At 32.7% G+C, this 10,507-nt stretch overlaps 2 protein-coding genes across 3 annotated transcripts; one reads left to right on the forward strand and one right to left on the reverse strand.

Moving 5' to 3' along the window:
- Positions 1-284: 284 nt before the first annotated feature.
- On the forward strand, positions 285-968 carry SmF (small ribonucleoprotein particle protein SmF). Its single transcript, XM_088205344.1, has 3 exons — positions 285-405; positions 553-748; positions 814-968. Exons 2-3 carry the CDS (start codon positions 574-576, stop codon positions 903-905), a joined length of 267 nt encoding a protein of 88 aa, XP_088061470.1. The 5' UTR covers positions 285-405; positions 553-573; the 3' UTR covers positions 906-968.
- A 129-nt stretch (positions 969-1,097) lies between these two features.
- On the reverse strand, positions 1,098-10,507 carry Tgs1 (Trimethylguanosine synthase 1). 2 transcript variants are annotated; one of them, XM_088205152.1, is made up of 8 exons: positions 10,267-10,387; positions 9,906-10,044; positions 8,422-9,842; positions 8,102-8,339; positions 5,103-5,736; positions 4,859-5,034; positions 4,647-4,769; positions 1,098-2,479 (listed from the first exon to the last, which is right to left on the reverse strand). In XM_088205152.1, exons 1-8 carry the CDS (start codon positions 10,353-10,355, stop codon positions 2,372-2,374), a joined length of 2,928 nt encoding a protein of 975 aa, XP_088061278.1. In that variant the 5' UTR covers positions 10,356-10,387; the 3' UTR covers positions 1,098-2,371. The 2 variants fall into 2 exon arrangements, 1 of the variants encoding a protein (XP_088061278.1); XR_015812620.1 differs by lacking the exons at positions 1,098-2,479; positions 4,647-4,769; positions 4,859-5,034 and having other exon boundaries at positions 5,368-6,990; positions 7,707-8,339; positions 10,267-10,507.

Here is a 10,507-nt window from a genome sequence, read left to right on the forward strand (position 1 = left end):
AATTAGGTAATATTAAAAAAAACATTATGGTCAGGTGCAATAACTTCATATTATTTTATTTAATATTAATTAACATATCACCGAATAATTTATTATGAACACATTAATTAAATTTTATATTATTATTTACACGTGTATCGAATTATACTTTTATTATAAACATAGAGTAATTGAGGAAATATATAATAATTGAAAGACAGTAGGACGGTACTCATCAGTCGTATTATTTCTAGAGCATCCGCCTCGTAGTTTTCTGGCTTTAGCGTCCATCCCTTGGAGGTTGACGCTAAAGCGCTAAAACATAGCGTTTATTAGCGCCTTACTTTTGACAGACGAGAACGACGCGCAAGTTTTTGGCGTTGAGTTGAGTGTGCGGATCGTTTGCCGGTTTTATCCTATTCGAAGGTATACTTTTGTTATTTGCACTTATATAAGTGCAGATTATTAATAAAAAACCTCTTATTCTATTATATTGATAATTTATTGTGTTTATGTGCTTTTTTGTACTCGAAAACGTATTCTAACCTCAAAAAAACGTTTGCTATTATAAAGATCGAAAACAATCAAATCAAGATGTCGACTGCTATGCCAATCAACCCCAAACCTTTCCTCAACGGATTAACCGGCAAAGCGGTGCTCGTCAAATTGAAATGGGGGCATGAATACAAAGGTTACCTGGTGTCAGTGGACGGCTATATGAATCTTCAATTAGCGAACACCGAGGAACACATCAGTGGAGCTTGCACGGGTTAGTTTTCTTGTAATATCTACTAATTGACTTTTGGATGTATTCTAATTTTGCTTTCTCTTCAGGTAATCTCGGCGAAGTTCTGATAAGGTGTAATAACGTTTTGTACATAAGAGGAGCCGAAGACGAGGACGAAGAGGGTGAAATGAAGGATTAAAATATTTATTATAAATGTATATGTAAGGTTTTATTTAAGTAAAATAACATTTTTTAAAACATCTCTTTATTTTTTGATTATGATTTTTTACAGCGTTTACGTATTTATTTTAACTTTCACCGATTGCATTTCTAAGAAACATTAAAAATTTCGAAACTCGATCAAGCGATCGCAGGAAAAATTCATATTATAGTGATTATATATTTTTTATCAATAAGTATATATGTTAATGAAGTTACAAAATTTCCACGTTCACGATAAAATGTAAACAAGTTTAAAAATATGTACTCTACGTCTTGTGCGACAAAAGTGGAAAAAACACGTTAAATAGAAATTCAGAGTTCTAAAAGTGATTGAGTTAATGCAATTATATAATTGTACAAAAATATTTTTATACGATGGAAAGTCAGTAAATAAGTTAAATAGCAAATTAAAGATTATTACAAATGGTAATAGAGACAAACAGCTGTTGCAAGACGGTGTCACCTCTTAACGAGTATGTAGCATCAGAGAGCAACGTTGTGCGATATTTTTGGACAAATTGTGAAAAATATTCCACCATTATGTTCGAATCCTATTGCAACATTCAAAAGAACTGTTGTGCTGATTTTGTATGATAATGGAAGTCTATGAGCATTCCCCGCATACCTCCGTTCTTGATTCTATTTTTTTCATTTAAAAAGATTTTTTGAAGATGACACGTTAAAGAGTAACCATTTGGTAATAATTCTGTACTTTATAAAATAAATGTTTTTATAACTTTCCCTCGTAACAGAAAATAATAGTCAAAAATATAAAATAAAAAATAAGTTTAACAAAGTAAAAAAACTGGATGTAAATTTCCAGCGATTACAATTCTATACATACATATTTTTATATTAATATTCTTGATGTCTTACATAATGGAATTACAATATTCATATTGTAAATTTTCTATATTAAACTTTTTCAGCACACATTTTAGTGAAAGGCGCATTGTAAAATTAACAAATTTTATATTTGGAGTATCAAAAAGATCTTAGTGCAATGAAATATGCAGTGTTTGGCTATATATTGTAGAAAGTTAAAAATATTTGAGCAACATTGAAAGTGTAAGAAAATTCTGGTCTCTATTTTCAGTAGAAACTGAAATCGTATTGAAGTAAAAATAAGATATTTTAGAATGCGAGTTTACTTGTACAATTTGGAGAGAAATGTATTTCCTTCTGACACTCCTAAATATATTATAATCAGCAATTGCAGTACAATACTGTTAATTATTGCTTTAGTAGGCATAATCTACACACGTAATCCGATTTATTCAATTAATACATAATATCGTACGTATGTCCACTGACCACTGAACGATTATTTCGAGTTTATTTATAAAGTAAATTATGAACATTAAATCACATTACAAATTCACTCATGACACTCAAATAGACTTTTAAAAACGCATTAAAAAATAATATCACAATTGACATAAACTACTCATTGATGAGTTCTCCGTAATAAGCCGTAAGCGATATGAGTTTCTTATCGAGAAAGTTTTGTTCGATTTCGACGGCGCCTCCGGGACCTGCCATTGTCACCAACTGAAATTAATCAATTAAATATTTGTGAAAGTTCTATTTTTGATAAATTAACCATTTGGTTGCCGAGCTTTTTGGGATCGCTATCTAAATATGTGTTATTATCTTTCGAAACGAATATCTTATTATATTAAAAATGTATCTAATCATTTCTCTAATGATAACAGATCCTGCAATTCTCGCCAAAGTAGCAAAAGCCAATATATCGGGTTTCGGTAACCAAAGGGTTAATGCATTTGAATCGGTTAAATGTTAATCCCAGTCTTTCAAATTATAAGTGAAAAAGATGTGATTTTTAATGGATGGGTATTTTAAGGAATTGATATTCTGAATATATTTCTCCAGTGAATGTATATTATTATAGACGAAAATACAATTTCAATTCTATACACCGGTGAAAGTATAAGCATTGACAGGAATACCGTTGCATCCTACATACAATTAAGTAGATTCGTTGAATTATTCATGAGGTGTTCAATATACAGACCAACGTTCGCTCGCTCGCACCAAACCTGTCCAACAGTTTTGGTCGCACAATCGTTCTATATTTTTATTCTGACCATTTGATATTTATTCTGACCTTGAATAATATAATTATGACTATTCATTATGTTAATTCTGATCATCATATATTTTTATTTTGACCCTGAATAAAATAATTACGACCATTCATTATTTTAATTTTGATCGTTTTTTATTTTTATTCTGACTGTGCTATTTTTATTCTAACCATTTGATATTTATTCTAACCCTGAATAATACAATTATGACTAGGTTTATAAAATATGGATTCAATGATCTTAAACAGTGAATTTATAAATATATAGTGTGATATGGTTTCATCGACTAGAGTTGGCGAAAGTATACATTCACTAATTTATATAAAAAGTTCACTGTAACATATGTCAATTTATATCTTAAATAATAGAAAGTATTGTAAAGTTTGGATGATGGAAAAAAAATATTCATTTGGTGCACATAATCGAATACAGTGAAATCTCAGTATAGCGAAGCTCACGGGACCGAAGGAAAAATTTGGTTATACTAAAAATTCGCTATATTTAATGTAAAGAGAATGATATCTTTTTATTTTATTTTTAATTACCATATTACTACAGCATCAAAATAACCTTTTACAAAAATAATAGATCGTTTTTTGTCCATTTTTAAGGATGCTGTAATGAACACAATAAAATTTGTTAAAACGATTGGCGAAACACATGGAATGTCGCTTGTGAACACATCCGGCACACGTCAAGTCAAGGACGAACTGAATTCGGAGAAATATTGTGTTAAGTTGTAACGTCATTCTTAAATAACGGATCAAAATATTTCGTTATACTGAGATCAGTCTTTGTTACAATGAAAACATTTTGTATGAAAGTTTTTCGTGGACAAATTGAAGATTCGTTATACTGGGTATTACGTTATATTGGTATTCGTTACAAAAAAATTTCACTGTACTAGAAGTACAAAATAGTGGTGAAAAGGGTAAGGCAATTGATTAGCATTTAAAATATTTTTTCTATACAATTTTTCATTTGTTTTGTAATTCTCAAGTAATTTGTAGTTTTTCTATTTTATTATAGAATTTGTAATTTTTTATATGATTTGTAAGGTTTTCCCTTTTTTGTGTAATTTGTGAGGCTTTTAATTTTTTTGTGTTGTTTGTAAAGTTTTTCTGACATTAGTGAAATGTTTTTAATATAATTTGTGTTATTTGTGTTTTTTTGATTTTGTGTATGTAATTTGTATAAAGCTTTCTTTAATAAAAATCTTAACTGAATTATAAAATGCAGTAATTCAAATTTATAAGGTTGCTTAGTCACATATCAGTGTCTATTCTACACAATAATTAATTAAAATATACAAAAAATGTTTTACACACAGAAATTTTCATATTCGAGCATTATAACATTATCAATGAGCCAACAAAGATTGTTGTTAGCATATCTCGCTAACAACGATATATCGTTGTTTAGCATCTAAAGGGTTAATTAATGTGCTATGCTTAGTACAAGAAATTATAAAATAAGAAAACTGAGGCGGGACCACTAGAGGAAAAAGGCGTAGCAATGACAAAAATTTGAAACCCATATGATCCGTTCCGCAGATTTTCAATGGAGGCCCAAATAGTCCTTCCAACAGTATAAGGATTAAGAAATCGTACCTGATTCACGTTGGTGTTCCTAGGTAAGAATATTGCTACATTTTCAGAAATTTGTCTAGCCGTCTCCAAAAGCTCAGATCCTGGCAATGGAGTCAGCATTGTTTCTAAATTATAACTAGTTACCTAAAATGAAAAATTTGTGTCATTACAAACATATTGTTTTATATAATACGATAAAAAAATTGTAGAACTTATTTGAAATAAAGGCTTACTTTAGAATATTGAGGACCGCCCCACGGCGGCGATAAGAACACAACATCTGCCTTCAAGCTCGGCGCTAGCTGGAGAAAGTCTCCGACTATGAATTCGATGCGATCTTCAACGTTGTATACGGCAGCGTTGTGACGAGCAAGTTCTATCTTATTTGGATCGATGTCTATAGCTATCACTGAAAATTAAAATAGAAAATTTAGTTTGATATTACTATGATTTCATATGGATTCAAATAATACTCGCCTCTTTCGCAAACCAAAGCGAATTGTATAGCGTTCCCGCCTGGACCGCAGAAGGCGTCTACGATCAGATCGCATCGGCACCGCTCGCCTATATGTTCGGCGATCCTTTCGGGCGTGACGCTGAACCAACCTTCGCGATCCAGTTTAATCCCTTGATCGAACTTTGAAAAGAGCGAGTAGCGCTTGTACCAAAACTTCAATAGACTCGGATCCGATGCAAGATCTGCCGGCAGACCAACCGGCAATTTCTTAGCGCCTTTCCTGCGTTTCTTTTTCTCCTTTTTGGCTTTAAAAATAGTATCGTCCAAACTATTAGCGTCGGTCAGCTCTCCCATGCCGATGTCTTCGTGAGACTTGCAAATCGCGTGGTTTTCTTTCTTCAGATTCACTATAAACTTTGATAAGTGGTGTAGTTCGTTGTTATCGTCTGACTTGATGCTGACGTTATTCACATTGGATAAATCTGCCGAAGTATCCATATCTGCCTTGTCTGAACACGGAAGATTATCGATGTTGGTTAGCAATTTCGGAGCAGGCTTCGACAATGGTAAACAATGGGAATCGTCATCAGAGCTATCGCTACCGTGTTCAATTTCCATTATATCGTCATTAGCATTCTTTAAGAATTGTTTAACCTACAATAATAAAAGGGTAATGATTCATATATAAAATTACATAGTCATCGATTTTTATTTTAAAAATCAGTTTCACACAATTTTAACAAAAATATTTTATATAATTAATTGGACATATTTTATTCAACTGAGTGTTAATAATTAGCATATTAATTTGTCTCTGGTTTAACGATGATGTGATTTCAGTTTTATGTCCTATCTATCTATGTTTCGTGTCGTTAACTCGAAAACACGACAATTTATATCTTGTCGTTCCATAGAACTTGCAATTAAGCATTTATCTATTCATATATCCAGGGCTTCATACGGTTATTTTTTTCGTTTTGGTTTTCGTTCCAATTCAATCAAAAAATATATCAGTTCGGTTCCGGTTTTCGTTCCGAAAAAATAACGTATTTTTTCGGTTTTAATGATTAATTTTTAAAATTAATAAATAATATTTTTTTTGTAAATGTATATCGGTTGTCAACTTCACATGTGTTTATACATAGTCTATTATTTCTTACGCCAGTTCGTTGGCTTACGCCATCTACATGGTCATCTATTATTTTTCTATTAATAAGTTTTTTTTTTTGAGAAAAAAACGTGGATAATGTAATATTTTTTATTAAAGAGTTTTAATTAACAGGATAAATATTTTTTATTTATTTCGCAGTATTTATTCTCGGTAATCAGATGGCGATTGGTGGCAATTAGACACAGATTGGAGAGAAATCAACCTTTTCACTTTGATCGTCAGATTTGGCACAACCATGCCGTCATTTTAAGTCGCCAAGAGTTCTTGCGAATTTTGCAACCACAAAATATCGGAAAATTTGTTTGTGAGAAATGTGATTTTAATAATTATATTATTTTTGTCATAGTATTTTGAGATATTTACAATGTTTTTTGTTTTGATGCAAATCAAGCAATACTGAATTATTAATATAATATATTTTTAAATATTCATTAGAATTAATTTCAACGTAAAATTTTCTAACAATTTTAGACTATCCCTTTATGTTTGACACCCGTTTGATTATAATATATACAATAAAAGAAAAATTAATGATAAATTCAAAATTGTTTTTACTTTATCGGTAATGCCACTTTTTGTAGATATTGTAATTAAATAATACATAATTATATATTTAATTATTGATTAATTTGTTTTGTTAATATACTTGAAAATTCTAACCACTAACACAACTTACGAAAACCGTTTTTTTCAAAAGTCGGTTTTTGTATAAGCCCTAAATATACAAACAGTTAACCCTTTAGACGCCAGTGACGTGCCCGCACGCCAAAGCGGTCGGACCGTCAAGTGCCAGCGCGTGCAGGCACGCAAATGTTATTACGGACACATTTATTAATAAGTTCGATTTTTTTTTCGTTAATTTAATACAGAGACATCTATTAAATGGAATGTGATCGTTAAAATGTGCAATTTTTGAACCATTCTTTTATTATTCACGATCGAGCATAAAGACGTTGTTAGGGCTGCTACAATATTTTTTTTAAATGATAAAAAAACACAATGTTTTGTAAAAAAAAAAACATTTTTTGAATTTGAATTTTGTTTTTGTTTATATTATAACATTATTACCATATTAACTATTTCTAAAAATTTTTTGACATAGTTGAAAATTTTTAAAATATGAAGTAGCTGCCATTTTGATAAAAGATTTTGATTAAAACAACGGAAATTATCGTGTCCCATACAAATATTAAAAACAACCAAAAACATATAATATAAATAACATACAATATAAATTACATATAATATTTGTGTGTGGCAGCCCTGACAGTGGTTTTTAAAACTTGTTATTTCTGTGCTTTTTTTTCACTTTTATGTTAAAATTAATAAAAAGGAAAGTAAACAGTGATTTTCCAGGTAAATAATGTTTCTCTTTCATAATAATTTAAAGGGTTGAAAATGGTGGCCTACAGAGCAAATTCATAGAAATTTGCTTGGCGTTGAACAGGTTAACGAGCGTGTTTGAACATGTACTGAACCGAAATAAACCAATATACTTTTAGGTTCAGCTCTGGTTTTCGTTCTGACAAAAAAAAATGTTTTTTTCTGGTTTCGGTTTTTTGTTCAGTTTCAATTCGAAGCCCTGCATTAGCTAGTTTGTCGCCGTGATAATATTTGGCATCTTAGGTGGTTAATCGGTGGTCTCCACTTACCCATCTCTAGCAATTTAAATTTCTAATAAAATCAGGAAGAGAGACAGCATCTTATTTGAATTAACCACTAGTAAAGTAGCACAACACAGAAATCAGCATATAATTCTGTAGCATACACACGGGGAATAAATTATATAACGTTAACGATTATCGGCGGATCTCTTAGATATATAATTTCAATAGAAGTGCTACAAACCTTATCCAAAGTACCAGTGATGGCGTTTCCGTCGTCGTCAAAATAAGTATGTTTGGCGAATTTCGTAAGAGGCATTTTCAATTTTAGTTGACGATTCTGCTGACGAATGTGTTTTTTGCGATAGACAACATCACCCGTTAACGGACTCGCTGCAGATCCAGTTTCAGCTGCGAAGCCCATTAAAGTGAACGCGGCTTTGATCTTATCTTGGTTTCCATCATCGGTTTCTATCTCATGACTAAAATTAACAAGAAAATCATCAAAATACACAAATGTGGATTGAAAAATATTCACAGATCGCCTTTTAAAAATGAACTCACCTTCTCTTCAGGTTGATAGGTTTGCTCCATTTTTCAGGCGGGTCATCGTCGTCATTTTCGCCAGGTGCTACGTTCATATTTACATTTACGCTACTATTTTTAGTACTATTATTAACGTTTGATTTATTGTCTTCGGACTTATTGTTACTGCTAGATCCGTCTCTACAGTTATCGCTGCCGTCGACCATCTGATCCCCATCATCAATCTCCGAAGTGAGCTGCTGCAGTAGGTGACCGACAGAATTAATCTGCATCCTTTGCGCGTTATTACTCTTTCCCTTCTTATTCTTTGTTTTCTTAACGTTGACTTCCATCTCCGCTTCTCGTTCCGTCGGTTCGACTTCGTTCTTATGAACTTGTAAAAAGTTCTCATAGTGTATCGAGTATTGCTCGTTAAAATGTCTCTTCCATAATATCTGCCAATATTGATCTACGTCACCGTAACACGGATCGTCTGCGTTTATGCTGTTAGCGTCGGCGAATAGATTCTCCTTATCGGAAGAACTGGTCGATCTGGAATTGCTCTCGGAAGATTCGGCCGAAGAAAATAGACTAATGTTGGACTCGGACGAATCGGTCGGTAAATGACTCGAGTTTATATCGTAACTCGTTATTTTAGTGACATTAGTCATGGAATCCGACGTACCGATCGTTTGAGGCACACTACTCGACACCGAATCGCATCTCGGACTTATCAATTGATCGTTTTCAGAGTACGAGCGATGTTTATGATTTTGACTCCAAGTTTCATCTATACTCGCCGGAGAGAGTGGATTCCATCCTTCGCTCATGTCGTTTCCTCGACAAGGATCTGACAAATTCTCCCGTTCTTTATCCAACTGATTCAAACATTTAGATAGCTCGTTGCCTTCCACAAAATCGAATGCAAATTTACCTTCCTTATTACTTTTACTGTAACGCTTATCGGAATTGGGCGTTTTAATCTTGCCGTCGCTTATTTTGCCATTATCAGGATTGTTTTGATTTTTCGACTCTTCCCAATACAAGGGATTGATATAATCGCTGTATTTATCTATCCACGACGCCCAAATCAAACGTTCGCCATTTATCGACCAAAATTTTTCCCAAGGATCGTCGGTCAAATATTCTTGGGAACAATATTTTGCAATTTTAGTATCGTCTGCAATATCTTTGTCTATTTCGTTCTCGATCGGACTTAATTTAAAATTAGTTTGATTACACAATCGCCCGACAGATGACGAATCTTCGTCGATTGTCGGATTTATGTAATTTTCACTACAACTTTCTAAATATGTGAGGTCAGCGCCGCTGTCGCTCAATTGGAGTCCTTTGAGCGACGATAGTATGTGTTGGGGAGCGCTCGCTACGTCGTGTTCGTCCGTTGAATAATTGTTGTCGGTGTGAGATGCGCTACAATAACAACTTGCAACATCATCCTTCTGAAATTAACAGTAAAAGAGTTAAAAAGGCAAAGAAAAAAAGAATTTATTTTAAACACTCACTTCTTTGTAATATGTCTCATCCGAAAAGTGTACTTGAGTGATGTTATTCCATTTGAAGTGCTTATTTTTTACTTCGTCGGCGTCACTCTGACTCAATTCTTCTTTGTCGGTGAGATTTGATGAATATTCATAACCGTTTCTAAAAATAAAACATAAGCTACTGCCAGTCGTCATAAAAGTAGTAAAAAACATACAATAAAGATATAAATAGTGTATTCTGATAGTTATGCGACGTTGCTCGATCGACGAATATAGTTTTGAATAATCATCCCTAAGTATTTTGGAAACGATCAAAGATATTGATATAAAATTGGAGTAAGCGTCAGCGAGTAATAACGAGTGAAATGCATATATATGATACCTAAGACAAACGCGACTGCAGAGACAAAAGATGGGCTGCGGAGTCCTGAAGACCAGCTCTGCGAGCGGCTCCCACTGGCGGTCGGCCATGCCGCCGTCGTCGCCAGCTGACAGCTGAGTGTGTGTTGCCACACTCCGAATATATCGAGCGTCCATTACGGACCGAGAAAAAAACAAAAATAAACTCAAATCAATTTAATAAAATATAAATATACATATATAAATATTTTATGATATTAATT

The sequence above is a fragment of the Plectrocnemia conspersa genome, unplaced genomic scaffold, assembly GCF_051122295.1.
Source record: "Plectrocnemia conspersa isolate PC_06_02 unplaced genomic scaffold, ASM5112229v1 ptg000001l, whole genome shotgun sequence".
Taxonomy (NCBI): domain Eukaryota; kingdom Metazoa; phylum Arthropoda; class Insecta; order Trichoptera; family Polycentropodidae; genus Plectrocnemia; species Plectrocnemia conspersa.